Consider the following 17961-nt stretch of genomic DNA (forward strand, 5'->3'; position numbering starts at 1 on the left):
GGCTTAGGATGGACCCCTGGGGAACACCTGTAGAAAGTAATTTAGGGGTGGAGGCAAAAGGAGGCAGCCAAATTTGTTGTGTGCGGTTATCTAAGAATGAAGTTAGCCAATCAAGTGCAGGGCCGGTAACACCTATATCAGCTAGTCTGGCGAGTAGGAGGGAGTGAGGCACCGTATCGAAGGCAGCAGAGAGGTCCAATAAGATCAGAGCCGCTCTGCCGCCCTCGTCAAGACACTCCCGAATGGCCTCCGAGATTTCAACTAAGCCCGTCTCGGTGCTATAAGTAGCCCTAAAGCCAGACTGAGCTGGATGTAGAGCCTCTGTTGATTCGACAAATTTAAGAAAGGTTAACAAACCCTAAACTTTCTCATTCTAGTTAGTGTATACTGCAATCTGCAATTTGAAGAAAACAGCCTTTTCAAGAATACTGCTGCAAAATAAGCACGTAATATAAAAATTGTATCCAGGACACCATATATATGATGGTTCTATATTACTATTTCAGGGGTTCTGGTGACATTTACAAACCATTCCGCATTTGGCCTCATAGATTATCATGCCACCAATACTCCTCTATACCACAAAGTTACCCGGTGTGCGTGTGTGTGTGTGAGTGTATAATATATTTGCTTCCAGGCACCTATTCAGAGCCTCGAAACCCCTCGGGGAATGTGCTCTACCATGCACTATGGTTCATTTTCAGTAGGACTCCAGCATGGACGCTTTCTGCTGCCTGTATCAGTATCAGACCGGGTCTGTGGCGAGTCACAGACCCGATCTGATACTTCCTCTGTGGTATATTGTGAATCTTACTCAGCAATTGTAAATAGTCCCATGATCAGCAAGTCCTGTTCTATGCCAGGCATGTTACCTGCCTTTCTGACACGTTCAAGCGGGTTTTGGCGTAACTCCACGTAACAGCCCCAAGCTTGCATAGAGGTTGATGCGGCACAACTTCACCAATTCGCTATGTTTTTTACTGACATAGTTGTTTCCCCCCAGTCAATATACTGTCCTAGAGGCAAGAGATGTACAGAAAGAAGCAAAAGAGGTGCAAAAAGAGGCAAGAGAACTGCAGAAAAAGCAAGAGAGATGGAGAAATGGGAAGGAGAGGTGCACAAAGAGGAAAGAGGGATACAGCAAGAGGCAAGAGGGGTGCAAAAAGAAGCAAGAGAAGTGCAAAAAGAAGCAACAGAGGTGCTGAAAGAGACAAGAGGGGTGCACAAAGAGGCAAGGGCAGTGCAGAAAGAAGCAACAGAGGTACAAAAAGAGGCAAGAGAGGTGTAGAAACAGGCAGGAAAGGGGCGGAGAGAGAAAAGAGGGATACAGAAATTTGCAAAAGAGGTGTATAAAGAAGCACGAGCAATGCAGAAAGAACCAACAGGGGTACAGAAAGAGGTATGAGAGGTACACACAGAGGCAAGAGGGGTACAGAAAGAGGCAGGAGGGGTACAGAAAGAAGTAAGAGAAGTGCAAAAAGAAGCAACAGAGGAGCTAAAAATGGCATGAAGGGTGCCCAAAGAGCAAGAGAAGTGCAGAAAAAACAACAGATTTACAGAAAGAGGCAAGAGAGGTGCATAAACAGGCAGGAAAGGTGCAGAAAGAGGGAACAGGGGTGCAGAAAGAGGCAAGAGGGGTACAACAATTTTCAAAAGAGGTGCAGAAAGATGGAAGAACAGTGCAGAAAGACCAACAGAGGTGCAGAAAGAGGCAGGAGGGGTGCTGAAAGAGGCAAGGGAAGCGCAGAAAAAATCAAAAGAAGTGCAGAAAGAGGCAAGAGAACTGCAGAAAAGGGCAAGAGAGGTGCAGAAAGAGGAAGGAGAAGTGCACAGAGAGGCAAGAGGGATACAGAAGGAAGCAAGAGAAGTGTAGCGAGAAGCAACAGAGGTGCTGAAAGAGGCAAGAGGGGTACAGAAAGAGGCAAGAGAAGTGCATAAAGAAGCAGCAGAGTTGCAGAAAGAGGCAAAAGAGGTGCAGAAAGAGGCAAAAGAGATGCAGAAAGAAGCAAGTGAGATGCAGAAAGAGGCAAGAGAGGTGCAGAAAGAAGAGAGTGAGGTTCAGAAAGAGGCAAGAGAAGAGCAGAAAGTGGCAAGTGAGGTGTAGAAAGAGGCAAGAGAGGTATAAAAAGAGGCAAGATAAGTGTAAAAAGAGGCAAGAGATGTTTAGAAAGATATACTTGAGCTGCAGAAAGAGGCAAGAGAGGTACAGAAAAAGGCAATAAAGGTGCAGAAAGAGGCAAGAGAAGTGCTGAGAGAAGCAACAGAGGTGCTGAAAGAGGCAGGAGAGGTACAGAAAGAGGCAAGAGAAGTGCAGAAAGAGCCACCAGAGCTGCAGAAAGAGGCAAGAGAGGTACAGAGCCAGGCAGGAAAGGTACAGAAAGAGGGAACAGGGGTGCGGAAAGAGGCAAGAGGGATACAGAAATTTGCAAAATATGTGCAGAAAGGAGCAAGAGCAGTACAGAAAGAGGCAAGAGGGGTGCAGAAAGAGGTAGGAGAGGTGCACAATGAGGCAAGCGGGATACAGAAAGAGGCAAGTGGGGTGCAGAAAGAGGCAAGAGAAGTACATAAAGAAGCAACAGAGTTGCAGAAAGAGGCAACTGAAGTGCAGAAAGAGGCAAGAAAGATGCAGAAAGAAGCAAGTGAGATTCAGAAAGAGGCAAGAGAGGTGCAGAAAGAAGAGAGTGAGGTTCAGAAAGAGGCAGGAGAAGAGCAGAAAGTGGGAAGTGAGGGGTAGAAAGAGGCAAGAGAGGTATAAAAAGAGGCAAGATAAGTGTAAAAAGAGGCAAGAGATGTTTAGAAAGAGATACTTGAGCTGCAGAAAGAAGCAACAGAGGTGCTGAAAGAGGCAGGAGAGGTACAGAAAGAGGCAAGAGAAGTGCAGAAAGAAGCACCAGAGCTGCAGAAAGAGGCTAGAGAGGTGCAGAGCCAGGCAGGAAAGGTGCAGAAAGAGGGAACAGGGGTGCGGAAATAGGTGAGAGGGATACAGAAAATTGCAAAAGATGTGCAGAAAGAAGCAAGAGCAGTACAGAAAGAGGCAAGAGGGGTGCAGAAAGAGGGAGGAGAGGTGCACAATGAGGCAAAAGGGATACAGAAAGAGGCAAGTGGGGTGCAGAAAGAGGCAAGAGAAGTACATAAAGAAGCAACAGAGTTGCAGAAAGAGGCAACTGAAGTACAGAAAGAGGCAAGAAAGATGCAGAAAGAAGCAAGTGAGATTCAGAAAGAGACAAGAGAGGTACATAAAGAAGAGAGTGAGGTTCAGAAAGAGGCAAGAGAAGAGCAGAAAGTGGCAAGGGAGGTATAGAAAGAGGCAAGAGAGGTATAGAAAGAGGCTGGAGAAGTGCAGAAAGAGGTAAGGGACGTGCAGAAAGAGGCAAGATTGCAGAAGGAAGAGAGTGAGGTGCAGAAACAGGCAAGTGAGGTGCATAAAGAAGCAACAGAGTTGCAGAAAGAGGCAATAGAGGTGCAGAAAGAGGCAAAAGAGATGCAGAAAGAAGCAAGTGAGGTGCACAAAGAGGCAAGAGAGGTGCAGAAAGAAGAGAGTGAGGTTCAGAAAGAGGCAAGAAAAGAGCAGAAAGTGGGAAGTGAGGGGCAGAAAGAGGCAAGAGAGGTATAAAAAGAGGCAAGATATGTGTAAAAAGAGGCAAGAGATGTTTAGAAAGAGATAATTGAGCTGCAGAATGAGGTAAGAGAGGTACAGAAAGAGGCAAGAAAGGTGCAGAAAGAGGCAAGAGAAGTGCTGAGAGAAGCAACAGAAGTGCTGAAAGAGGCAGGAGAGGTACAGAAAGAGGCAAGAGAAGTACATAAAGAAGCAACAGAGTTGCAGAAAGAGGCAACTGAAGTGCAGAAAGAGGCAAGAAAGATGCAGAAAGAAGCAAGTGAGATTCAGAAAGAGACAAGAGACGTGCAGAAAGAAGAGAGTGAGGTTCAGAAAGAGGCAATAGAAGAGCAGAAAGTGGCAAGGGAGGTTTAGAAAGAGGCAAGAGAGGTATAGAAAGATGCTGGAGAAGTGCAGAAAGAGGTAAGGGAAGTGCAGAAAGAGGCAAGATTGCAGAAGGAAGAGAGTGAGGTGCAGAAACAGGCAAGTGAGGTGCATAAAGAAGCAACAGAGTTGCAGAAAGAGGCAATAGAGGTGCAGAAAGAGGCAAAAGAGATGCAGAAAGAAGCAAGTGAGGTGCACAAAGAGGCAAGAGAGGTGCAGAAAGAAGAGAGTTAGGTTCAGAAAGAGGCAAGAGAAGAGCAGAAAGTGGGAAGTGAGGGGCAGAAAGAGGCAAGAGAGGTATAAAAAGAGGCAAGATATGTGTAAAAAGAGGCAAGAGATGTTTAGAAAGAGATACTTGAGCTGCAGAATGAGGTAAGAGAGGTACAGAAAGAGGCAAGAAAGGTGCAGAAAGAGGCAAGAGAAGTGCTGAGAGAAGCAACAGAAGTGCTGAAAGAGGCAGGAGAGGTACAGAAAGAGGCAAGAGAAGTGCAGAAAGAAGCACCAGAGCTGCAGAAAGAGGCAAGAGAGGCGCAGAGCCAGGCAGGAAAGGTGCATAATAAGGGGAACAGGGGTACAGAAAGAGGCAAGAGGGATATAGAAATTTGCAAAAGATGTGCAGAAAGAAGTAAGAGCAGTACATAAAGAGGCAAGAGGAGTGCAGAAAGAGGTAGGAGAGGTGCACAATGAGACAAGAGGGATACAGAAAGAGGCAAGTGGGGTGCAGAAAGAGGCAAGAGAAGTACATAAAGAAGCAACAGAGTTGCAGAAAGAGGCAACTGAGGTGCAGAAAGAGGCAAGAAAGATGCAGAAAGAAGCAAGTGAGATGCAGAAAGAGGCAAGAGAGGTGCAGAAAGAAGAGAGTGAGGTTCAGAAAGAGGCAAGAGAAGAGCAGAAAGTGGCAAGTGAGGTGTAGAAAGAGGCAAGAGAGGTATAGAAAGAGGCTGGAGAAGTGCAGAAAGAGGCAGGAGAAGTAAAGAAAGAGGCAAGAGAGGTGCAGAAGGAAGAGAGTGAGGGGCAGAAACAGGCAAGTGAGATGCAGAAAGAAGCAAGAGAGGTAAAGAAAGAGGCAAGGGAAGTGTAGAAACAGGCAAGCGAAATGCACAAAGAGGCAAGAGAAGAGCAGAAAGAGGCAAGAGAGGCATAGAAAGAAGCAAGAGAAGTGCAGAAAGGCAAGTGAGGTTCAGAAATAGGCAAGTTAGGTACAGAAAGAGGCGAGAGAGGTGGAGAAAGAGGCACTTGAGCTGCAGAAAGAGGTAAGAGAGGTACAGAAAGAGGCTGGAGAAGTGTAGAAAGAGGTAAGGGAAGTGCAGAAAGAGGCAAGATTGCAGTAGGAAGAGAGTGAGGTACAGAAACAGGCAAGTGAGGTGCAGAAAGAAGCAAGAGAGGTACAGAAAGAGGCAAGGGAAGTACAGAAACAGTCAAGAGAAATGCACAAAGAGGCAAGAGAGGAGAAGAAAGAGGTAAGAGAGGCATAGAAAGAAGCACGAGAAGTGCAAAGAGGCAAATGAGGTACAGAAATAGGCAAGTGAGATGCAGAAAGAGGCAAGAGAGGTGCAGAGGAGGGCAGAAAGAGGCTAGATATCTGCAGAAAAAAGCAACAGATGTGCTGAAAGAGGCAAGGAGGTGCAGAAAGAAGCAAGAGAAATATAGAAAGAGTCAAGAGAGGCAAAGGAAGAAGAGAGGTTTGTGCACCATTAGTACTAATTTAACGCCCACATTTAGTAATAAGTAACACGTGACCATTCCAGCTTTGCCAAGGGTTTTCCACCATGCTGTAACATGGGATGCTGGATTTTGGGAACATTTGAGCTATTTAAGGTAGAAACAAGGCGTATTTTGTTCAAATCTGCAGATTAGGCAGCAGATGATGGAATGTTTGACAAATGCAGAAAATTATTAATTATGTGAAAATTGGTGCAGCCGAACAGTCACATAATTCCTGTGGCCCTGCTCATACCTCCGGCTGGGTCCAGAAGTGTTCCTCAGTGGTTCCTTCTTTTTTTGCGTCTCATTGAGTTTATACTTTAGCTTCTATGGAAACGAGAAAGACTAAACCTGAGGTTACTACTCTACAACACAGACTACAATACCACATAATTACTCTCCGAAACACATAATCCCACTCCACATAATTCCTATACACTAAATACCACATCCATTTTATCCACATAATTTCACCGCACAACATACCACATAATTCCACTACACAAAACGTACATCCACTCCACTCCAAAAAACATTAGTAAAAAACTTTACATTTATAACGCCAATAGCTCTAACATTCACAAATGCGAGACCTATTACATTACAAATGCTTCTTTAACTGGTAGTCGTGTTTGCAAAGTGGTGCAGAAAGGGGGCTGGGACTCCGACCAGTGCTCAGGAATTCCACTGCGTAGGACTTACAGGAGATACCAGGAGGGCTTCTTGGCCCTCAAAGTCCCTAAGGAGTGTAAAGTGGACTTCATCCCCCAACCAGTACTGTTCCAGGAGCGGTGTTTGCAGAGTGGTGGAGAAAGGGGGGGAGGGGCCTCTGAAGACCTCTTAGCAATCCCACTGTGTGGGACTTAGTGGAGGTAATAGGAAAGGTAGTTGCCCCAAAGTACAACTTTGGGGGCCAACTACCCCTCCTATTACCTCCAGTAAGTAAGTCCCGCACAGTAGGATTGCTAAATTGTCATTGCAGGCCACGCCCCCTTTCTCCCCTACTCTGCAAACACACTCCCTTGCGTGCTCTTGGATTGGGATTAAAGCCCCCTTTGCAGCTGGGCGTCCTTAGGGGCCAACCAGCCTACCTGATACCTACAGTATGCCCCATTGCTGATAGGTGGACACAGGCCACACCCCCTTTGTCCACCACTCTGCAAACAAGCCCCCTGGTGCATTCTAAATTGGGATATTAAGTCCCCTTCATTCCTGAGGGTCCCTGGGGGCCAGCAAACCCACCATGTACCTCCAGTAACCCCCACACATCTGGATTGCTGAGAGTGGTCCGAGACCATGCCCCCTTTTTACACCACTCTGCAAATGCACTGCTGCTTGGGGGATGAAGTTCACTTGTGTCCTGAGGTCCTCAGGACTCAAGAGGACATCATCCCCCTACCAGCAGTCCTATGGAAATGAACATGGTGAAAATGCATTTTGAGACCCACCTTTTTTCTCGGCCCCCACTTAACGAATCACCCCCCCAAGCTTTCAAGACAGGAGCTGACCTGAGCTGGTCATTAGTTTGGAAAAGTTTGTGAACATTCGTCAAACGGCGCCAAAGATATTTGCAAAAAAACCCCGCTTTTTTAATAGAAACGAGGTCCTAACTATAACTACCTACTGGCGTAATATATATATATATATATGTATATATATCTATATAATCGATATATATATATATATATATATATATATATATATATATATATATACGTTTACGTTTACGTTTATTTTCGTCTTTATTTCGATTATCAAATCATTAAAGACAACAGTACATCAATCAATTCATATTGTAGTTAATTTCCACTATAACTAAAATTTGTAGCAGCTTGATCTTACAAATACTTTAAGATTGATAAAACCAGTAACAATAAATCGCATAAAATCATATGTCAATCCATCCTGCTATACAATCAATTTTCAGTTTTAAAAAAGGGTGCAGAATTATAAAATCTATTACATAAAAACATTTGTGATATCATTCTGAGAACTGACATAAATTCTGATGTTACTACAGTGGCCTGTTTGTGGGAGAATAAACCGTTTACATGTTAGCTACAGTCCGAGCCTTGCGAATTTTGTTACGAATGGCCCACATCCAGCCGAAGAATTTCACTAGGGCAATTATTATTGGCTCACTTGTGTCTGTCTTTAGAATCCTTAATGCCTCTGTGTCCTCCCTGGTACCAAGGTTTAGACAGATTGGTTTGAATCATCTATTTCGAGGGGCTTTGTAGGCTGGACAGGCGAACCAAAGCATGTGCTATAGATTCCATTTGCAGGTGAAAGTATTAAGTGGAAGTGATCCTACTCTATATTGATGATACAATTTCCTGTCGAGAGGTACCGTAATGTAATCCCAATAGGGTTCATATTGGTACTCGTGTTTCCTCTCCAGGATATCCCTCGTCAGGGTAGGACTCATGGTGGATGAAAAATGTTTCATCCTAACCATATTCCAGTAGGCTAACTTGAACTCTTTCTTTGGAGGGAGATGATAGCCTTCAGGATGTTCCCATAAACCACTCATCCTCATGTCGCTCAAGGTGATCTTAATCCTTCTAAACCAGGAGATCTTACAGGAGGTGTCAGCCCGCCTGGTTTCAAAAAGTGCCTGGGCTTACAGAGACAGCTCAGGAGTAGCCCATAATCTTCTCCATAGTGCCACAGGTCTAAAACGAGCAATGTCCTCTAGCTCATTACAACCAAAATCAAGATAGAGAGACAACACGGGGGGTCGATGGAGGGAGGGAAAGTAAGGTTCTCACAAACTTGTTCTGGGCTACAATCAGGGGTGTTAAATCTGAAAAGCCCCATAGTTCTGCCCCGTATAGTACTGAGGGACTGATTTTAGAATTGTATATCTTCAGCACAGGAGCCACTGGTTTTGAATGGGACAGTCTTTGCTCCTTCTCAAGTACGCCTGCCAATTGAGCATGTTTAAGAGCCATCTTGTTGATCTGGGGTTTCCATTTTAATTTACTTTCAAGGGTAACTCCTAAATATGTAAAAACATCAGTTTGCTCTAGCTGTACTTGGTTCATAAAAACCCTCCCTTTAGTGGCCTTTCGGTTATGGAGAAGCATAAACGTAGTCTTCTCTACATTGACCTTGAGGTCATGATTGCGGCAAAACTCCTCAAACCTAGTGAGGGCTGACTGCAGCCCTTTCTGGGTCTTGGATAGTATTAAGGTGTCATCCGCGAACATTAGCAATGGTATTTTCTGGCCAGCTAAAGATGGAGTATCTGTTGGGTGGTTTGAAAAGTATTCCACGACCCTGTTAATATAAAACAAAAACAGGGTCGGGTCAAGCACACACCCCTGACGTACCCCCTTAGCAATAGGAAACGTGTCCGTGACTTCCCCATTTATCCCCCAGCGTACCTGGGCAAAGTTTGAATTATGCAGAGTAATTAAAACGGTCAACAATTCAGACAGCATCCCCATATAATGAAAGATGCTCCACATTTTGTCTCGGGCATCAAATCGAAGGCTGATTTTAAATCAATAAAGACTGCAAATAACAGGTCGCCCCCTAGAATTACCACCCTCCAATAGATGATCGCAAACCTAAGAAACTGGTCAATAGTGCCTGTATGGGGCCAGAACCCAGCCTGCATTGAAGATAGTATCCCTGTTTCATCCATCCATGTCTGGATTCTGCTTACGACCAGCCTGGCAAAGATCTTTTGAATACAATCAATAAGGCTTATAGGCCTATAGTTGCCAGGTTCCGATCGATCCCCTTTCTAAAAGATCGGGATGATCTCTGCTCCTGACCACGTCTCCGGGGTGGGGGCTCCACTTGCCATAGAATTGGCAATTTTTGCATATAACTCACCCACTTGTCACTATTGTACATGAACAGGTCTGCTGGGATGCAGTCTAGTCCAGGTGCCCTACCTTTTGGAATTTGCTTGAGGGCTTTTTGAACCTCTTGTGTGCGGAAATGCAGGGCGGGGAGCGGGATTGGGCTTGGGAAATTGGGCTATGGAATCACTACTGGCAGCAAACTGGGCCACAAAATGAGAGGTCCACGTTTCGGGTGCAACATGGTTAATGGGGAGTGGTTTTGATTGACCATTACCCCATTTAACCAGATACCAAAAATTAGCCATGTTTTTTTCCTGGCTTGCACTGAGCAGGTTATGCCAATGTAGTTTGTCTCAATCCGGTTTAGCTCATAGTAAAACTTGCTTGTAGCCAGCCCTTCCCAGTCTAATATCTTCCCTGTTCCTTAATCTAATTGCTCTTGCTAATCTCCTGTAAGCCTCTCTACATAATTTGTTGTACCAAGGGGTTGCCTTTGGACTTAACCTCCTTTCCATTTTTTTTTCTTTACAAAAAAAGGTTTAAGTTTTAGAAACAATTCATTATGGACCTGCAAAATAACTGAATTTATGTCCTCTTGAATGTCACAATTTTGGGTAGTTACAAGGGAACACTCAACCAGTGCCTCCATCTGTCTTAATTGCCCTTCATTGGCTGCTACACTGACCCATTTAACTCTCCTGGAATCATTGGAGGACTCCACTTCTGCTACGACATTTACTTTTTAACGGCAATCATAGTTGGGTAGGCCTGGGACCTGCAGAGTCAATACTAAGGGGGTATGGTCGCTTTCAGGCCAATCATAAACTACAATATCCTGTAAAGACAACCATAGTTCCAAGCTTAGGAAGATATAATCTATCCTACTGCTTCTCAAACCATTAGTAAAGGTATGTATACACCGCCTGTCGGACCTAGACCTCCCGTTCACTGCCCTTATGCCCCATTCCAAACACAGCCCTTTCAGCTGAAGTACCTGTTCAGTCCATTTTTTAATAGGTGGACGGTCAAGGGGTGGGATGTCCCAATGAGCATCCTCCTCGCAACTAAGATTACCATCTTCACAGTCTAGGCACTCGAAGGAGCAGTTAAAATCCCCGACAATAATCAGGCTACTGCGTCCCCTGTACGTATCCAAACCCCCATCCAGTATCGTGACTGTACTCGATTCTTTACCTCCAGGAGTCCCTCTTGCATATACATTAATGACCAGTATGTTCAAAACCTTTCCCATCCGCAGTCTTATTGCCAAGAGGTCCCCACTATTTACCTTAATGTCCTCCACTGTGTATCCGGCATTCTGTTTAACCCAGATAACTAGTCCCACTTTAGGTCTACCCCTTTGTCCCTTCTGTGCAGGCTTAAAGAAATTTGGGAAGCCTGGATGACAAATTTGATCGAGCGCCCAGGTTTCTTGGAAAGCCCAAATATCGTGTTTATCAATGAATGTTGTCCATTTGGATGAGTGGGTGTTGGTGGAGAGACCGGCAATATTTCTGCTTACCAGTGAAAGATTGGATTTACCATATCCTGGAATTGTTGTTCTAGATACATCAGGGGGGTTGGAGGTGGCAGGGTAATCCACAACCCCTTGAATATTTTCATAATTGGGCTCAAAAACCCCTACAAGGGGCCCACTGCAGGACAGGGAGGCGGAGCGGTCCTCTTCTACTACACTGCTCAGATTCACCCCATCTACTCCATTTCCTAACCTGCCTGAAATAGCGCCCAAATGTCCCGCCTCTATGTGTCTGTGGTTCCCATTTGGAGTTGGTATTTTGGTTGAAGAATGGTAAGATGCAGTCCCATTCTTTTGGATGGCCATAAGATTATTTTCACCTTGGATTGATGGTTCGATACTAAGTCCAAGTCAGTCTATGTCTTCAAGCAAGCTTAACTCCCCATAGTGGTTGAATGTAGGGATTGGATAGCTCGGTATTTCGCGGGCTTGTCGCACCAATCCCCGATTTGTTCCCCTACTATTTGTGGATGGTTGGTAAAAGAAGCCCAGGGGAAAGATATTAATATCCCTCTCCTTAATTTGAAGATTACCAGCCCTGTCCAGAATGTGTTGAACCAGCCCTGGGGACCCAAAACTTAACACCACACAGTCCCCTGGTACAGATTTGTGTGAACTACCAATCCACGGTGTCCTACGTACCATTTTAAAATTGGAAAAAAGCTGATGCTTGATACCGGTCCTAGCTGTCAAAAAGTGTAGTGCCCTATTCCTCAAGGAAGACCAGTATTCATGTGCCGTGTGATGGGTGACTGGAAAATTGGCAAAAACCACTGTGTATGGTGTTGCATCCGGAGGCAGGTGCAATGTATTGTGATTTCGTGGGGTTATGCTCGTACTCCTACTTTGCAGCACCCTGGAACACTTATCCCCAATGGATGAAGGGCAAGAGGAATTGGTGCCGCTGATGGTATTAATCGGGGGTTGATTAATCCTGGTTAGCACTGTGGTTGGGGCAGGGCATGGCATGGTGTCAGTACAATCCATAGTGCATACTCGGTTCTCAATCAGAGTGGCCAATCCTACCCCCTGTCCCTCGTTGGTGTTGGTTGTCCTAACACTAGATATTGTCTGCTCTATTTTTGTCAGCCCACCCTCTCTCTGAGTCAATTTATCCAACAGTGGATTGATCAGGGTCGCAAATGTATTGCTTATCTGGGTGAGGAAACCTTCCTCTGAATGCTGGTGGTTAGGTCTGTTACTGCAGCGGTATTGAGTGTCAAACATGGATTTTTGGAGGCTGTGCTATCTTTAGTACTGTCTTCACACCCATTATCACCCACCTTCCGTCTGCCAGGTTTAGATGCCTGTGGTGTGGGCTTGGGGGGGGGGGCGTAGTTTCCTTTTTTATGAGGGTGGTACCCGCATTGGGGCTGTCTCGTTTTTTGACTTCTTGTATTCACAGTTGGAATACTGGGGGCTGGGGCTGATGGTACATTGCCCGTGTCAGTAGTTTTTGGATTCACTGGTAACAGTGGAAGCGAAGTAGTCGGGCTACTCAATGGAGCAGCACTGATACCAACAGTACTCTCAGGGGGGTCGCAGACACAAGACTAACCAGGGATTGCAGTGGCTCCAGCGATAATCTGTGTTCAGTAAGCTGTATTTCATGAATCAGGGCAGATTCTGCCCTAGAGAGAAACGCATCTATAGTGTCCACGACCCCAGAACCCACCTTCCACCTATTCATGCTGAATCGAGTTCAACATATAGAGCAAACACAACAATAAATAACACTACTGGTGTTTACTTGCAGTTTAAATTTTAGGGGGGGTTGCCCAGTCCAGTCTCGGACGGTCTCGGACGAGCTCAGACGGGCCCGCCCTTGGTCCGGGCTTCGTCCATGCTTCGTCCCGCCCGCGTCCCACGCCGCGGATGCAGAGGCAGCGCTTTAAGCGCGATGGCCACGCCTCCCCCTCACTCGCGGCAGCTGTAGATTGCCTGGTGCACACTGGGGGCTGAAGTCCTCACCCTGGGTGTTGTGATGAAGAAGCCCGAATTAGCAGCAGATTAACACAACCAGGCCGAGCAGCGCAGCGTCCTTAGGCAGCCCACCTCCTGTTGCACAATGCCAAGGATTACTCTGTCTGTCCGCAGTAGCAGTGGCAGCAAGAAAGAAAGAACTCCCGAGCTGCAGAGGCAGGACTTTAAGCGCAATGGCCACGCCTCCCTCTCACTCGCGGCAGCTGGAGATTGCCTGGTGCACCCTGGGGGCTGAAGTCCTCACCCCGGGTGTTGTGGTGAAGAAGCCAAATTAGCAGCAGATTAACAGGGCCGTGCCGAGCAGTGCAGCGTCCTTAGGCAGCCCACCTCCTGTTGCACAATGCCATGGATTACTCTGTCCTATTGTTTTGTACAAATATACATATATATATTTGTGTACAAAATGTTTATTTGTGTACACACTCACACATATATACATATGTGTGTGTATATATATATATTTGTGTACAAAACAATAGGAGTTTTTTTTTCCTCTGTTTCTTTGTGAACAAATACTACATCTGGAACAAACTGCCAGTCTTCCTAAAGCTGAGTATATAGTATATAGCTAGCCTCCATTCTCCATGCCCAATTTGACTATTTAACGGTCTGTAACCAAAATTCACTGTTAATGTAGAGGATGTCCTCCTGTCTCTGCCTGTATCTACAAGTAAAAATGTTCAAACGATACTATTGAACAATTCTACTGCTGCATGGATATAGTGAGCCATACAGAATCCAGAGATTAGTGTCTTGTTCAGGTCATTGAAGGTTATATGTACGGTGGTATGATGTCACATAACAGTTAAATGAGGATGACTGAAAAAAAATAGACAGTTTCTTTTTTTCTCTTTTGTGATATGCTTGCTCCCATTTGCTTCTACCCACTAAATTGTACAATGTTTGGGAGAGTATGACATGACTGATAGTGACAGATAGCAAAACAGATCACTTTTGACCATATAAAATGTCGGGATTTAAATCCTCTAAATTTGGAGGAAGTCCCAGTTTTGCAAAAAACAGTGGTATACAAGATTCCATAAGTGGCTTCTCTTCCAGATTTAGAAGTTTCTCCATAACATGGTGGATTATTTTTAACCACCCGATTTTAAATTAGACTGTATTTCCTCTACATGCTGTTAAATGATTGACTGTTGAATCCAATGTGAAAGTAGTGGGCATGGTGATTAACCAACAGCAGGGAATGGACAACATAGACTAGATTAGATTAGATTAGAATACTTGTAAAGCGCATGGCTGCCCCGGCAATGAGGCGTCCCAGCGCTGAAGCAAGACAAAGTAGGGAACAGAGAAGGGATTAAAGTTGAGAAAAGAGCCAGGTCTTCACACACTGACTAATGTTTACCTCTAGGTTTGTGAGAGCAATAGCATCAACAACAAAACCAGGGCTTGATATGCGAATCCATACTGAGCTAGCAAGGCCAGTTGTCTGAAGTGGTCAGTATGTGTTTTTCCATATTGGGTCCACATTTTGAGATGGCCGCTAGCAAGATGTGGTAGTACTTGGCCCAGTGTTACTGATTTCCACCAGTATCATCACCCCAGCTACTGGCCATCACAAGTTTTTGTTGAGAGGCACAAATGGGGAATAACATACAGGACAAACAATTTTAATGTATGTGAATACCAGATTTGTACACACATTTTCCAGCTGCAGTGTTTGGCACTTCAGCAGGGCCGGACTGGGAACACAAACTGGCCCTGGCCTTGAGTTGGGCCCGACGCTGGGGTGGGGCATGACTGGGGGGGTTTGGTGCATGTGGAAAACACTGCAGCTGCTTTTGTTACAGGGGGCTGATATTGCAGCTCTGCTGCAAAACCGGCCCCCGGTAACAAAAACTGCACCCCAGGGGTCCGAACCCAGCTCCCATTCTGGTGGCCCACCAGGGAAATGCACGGTGCCCTCTACGGCCAGTCCAGCCCTGGATTTCAGTCTGTGTTATGTTTACAATCAGTCATAGCCCCAGGAGTCTATAAATAAAAATAGGCTGTTCAAAATTCTTTATGTCATAACATAACACAGAACTGAACTTTAAAGACTAGCTGGAAATTAAGGACTCTACAGTAACACCTGATGAAAGAGAGAATAAAGGTGCATTTATGCGTCTAAATCAGGTCGCAAAAAATCTGCTCACCCACTTGCTATGATGAGTCAGAACTTATCAGGTCAAGCTATTTTCAGGAGTTCTATTCATTCAGATAGTGATTGAGCAATAAAGACACCTTTAAATCTTGTTTTCATCTTGACACATTTGCTGTCTGCTCAAGGACAGAGGTTAAATGTCAGTTTGTCTTTTTACTAATTGTTGCTTGTATTATCCTGTAACATATTGTTTACATTTCTTTCTCTTATTACAGTTAGACATGTTTGTCCCGTGAGCTGTCTGACAATCATTGTGAAGCAAAAGGCTTAAGATGTAATTTCTTTGTAACACACAACATTTAAACTGCATGTACATGAATAGTACAAGCATTTCAAAATATATCAGGACCAAGAATTTTTTTTTGTAATTCTAAAATGTGATGCAAACAAAGATTTAGGTAGGAGCAAAACAAATCAGAACACTGTACTTGGTGATGTGCGAATGAAAGATATTTGCAGAAACTCGACTTCAAAATATTGTACACTTTATAGTTTTATCAGTAAAACCACAACAGTGGGAAATTTCGTGGCCATTTTTATAGAAAATATGCTGATTGCAAACAAGTGTGCTACCACCTCATGATTCAGGTATGTATTTATTAAAAGTGATAGTTTTTAAACATGATTTGAGAAATATTCCTGCCCTTGTCTTGATGACGATGTGGTTAATGAACTAAGAGGCAAGTCAGCGGTCATGTGTATCCTACATGTGGCTAGATTTAGTCTATTAAATGAAGTAAAACTGTTTTTTGACTAGCAGACATGCTGAACTCACATATTTGAAGGTACTCTCATATGTGATAATGAAAATAATGGCAGCTCAGTGAATTAAAATATGTGCCCAAGATCAAATCATTTTAAACCAGGTTATGGCTCAAGAGCATTATAATTAGGTTGTGTAGATTATTTAAGTTCTGGTCTTGTGATATTTTTATGAGTTTTCAAAGCTTGAAAATGTAATGTCTATAGATCCGGCAATGACATCTAATATACTTCTTACCTTTTGGTCTATATACAAAGGGCTGGATGTGTTTGTCTCACATTCATTGGAAGTGAGATTCCCGCTAAAATTGGAGTTGGTGCTGTCTTGCCATAGCCGTTGATAGACATACTGCTGCAAAAGTGGGAAGGTTAGGAAAGAGGCAAAGCAGTAGAGCGCCACCGCAGGCTCTATGAGGACAAACGTCTTCATTTCTGCACTTCATTCAACATCAGCTTTTACAATGGAATTAGCAAAGCGCTGGTCGGAGGGAGCTCCATCTGCAAAAAAAGATGAAGATGTGTTGATAAGGTTAGTAAGAATAATGCAATGTCAAAGTTGTGGGCCAAAATCCTGTTTTTGTACATTGAGAATGATGAACTTTTGCAAAGTATGAGGGGATAACCTCGGGTGAATATGGACTCCACTTTACAGAAACAAATCCTTGATTGTAAGGGATAAATATTCAACTGTTACCACACCAAGTTATGTCACCAATCATACTTAGAAATTAGCAACCAAAGGAGAGATCACTATTAAGCCACATCATGCTGACTCACACCACAGTTCTTTCATAACTAAGCTGGCATTTGAATAGACTGGCATCCCTAGACCTATACTCCACCATGAGAAAATTAGTGGATGAGCACATGGAAAATCTAAAAGAGGAAGTTGATGTAAACCAAAATCTGATTAAAATAAAACTAGATCCACCTTAAAAGCCATGATGACCTGCTGAGATCTTGCCAGTCATTACGGAACTAGAGTAGCAATCCAAACAAACAGTGCTCAAGTTGATTGAAAAGTGCTTAGTGACACCCACAGCTTTTAAGCAAGCAAAGAACCCTACACCAATAGGAGTTTAAAGAACATTGAAGAATGGTTGATCTCAAAGCAACCAATACATTTTTACTTCTTTTACCCTGCATGCCACCAACGTTGATAGAATTGGGAAACACAGAGAACACTGTGAAGAGAGGACACATCATACTCATCAGCCCTCTGAAGCAACTAAAATGCTACACGGTGCTTTAAACTAAAAGACAACATTAATAAATATGTGATCAAACACTTATATTGAGGTAAGTGAGCAAAAAAAGAACACAGATGCCTTACAAAAAGAGAGCTGAAAATTACATTTGTTGGTGCTATATAAACATATACACCTGATACATGTGTGACATGATCAAGCAGTTGGTAAACAAGCTGAACCTCCATATTTATACAATACCTGTGAGGGACACACATCAACCCTGAGAGACACAAGCAGTTTTCTGAACTCCTTAGAGTATTGTCATATTTATGGAAGGGGTCATTGAACAGATGAGCATCAGAAATTAAAAAGTTATCTTTATTTATTTCATTTTTTACACAGTTTTGTTAACCAGAAATAAGAATATAATGATAGTCAGAGAACAGAAGACGAGAGTGCACACAAACATTTACAGAGAAACTCTGAATTTACCTTGGAGGACAAGAATACATTTACATAATGTAGTGCCTGCATTCTTTCCATGGGGAACAAACAGCTCTCACTAGGTAACAGTTGTTATATTATGTTAAATTTATTTCTAAAGCACACATATACCTGGAGGTGTTTTGGCACTAGCTCAACTGAAACTTCAACCTGATACTCACCTGAGATTCACAATAACAGTATGGTGGTACCAACCAGAAGAAAAAGGAGTTAACCCTTCCAGTGTCCTTATCATATATATATTTTTTAACCAAGAATAAGACTGTTTGCCCCAAGCATGATATTTTGCTGTTAGACATGATTAACTTTTGTCTTAACAA

The 17961-nt window shown here is 43.9% G+C and overlaps 1 protein-coding gene across 2 annotated transcripts in view; it reads right to left on the reverse strand.

The window, feature by feature from the left end:
• The window catches only part of LOC144771631 (lysosomal proton-coupled steroid conjugate and bile acid symporter SLC46A3-like), a 260791-nt gene that overhangs the window by 93539 nt on the left and 149291 nt on the right, over nt 1–17961 (reverse strand). For both annotated transcript variants that reach the window (XM_078655997.1, XM_078655998.1), the window contains exon 2: nt 16186–16445. In XM_078655997.1, the coding sequence (XP_078512123.1) occupies nt 16186–16377 (192 nt within the window). In that variant the 5' untranslated portion in view covers nt 16378–16445. The remainder of the gene's footprint in view (nt 1–16185; nt 16446–17961) is intronic.

The sequence above is a fragment of the Lissotriton helveticus genome, chromosome 8, assembly GCF_964261635.1.
Source record: "Lissotriton helveticus chromosome 8, aLisHel1.1, whole genome shotgun sequence".
In the NCBI taxonomy this organism is placed as follows: Eukaryota; Metazoa; Chordata; class Amphibia; order Caudata; family Salamandridae; genus Lissotriton; species Lissotriton helveticus.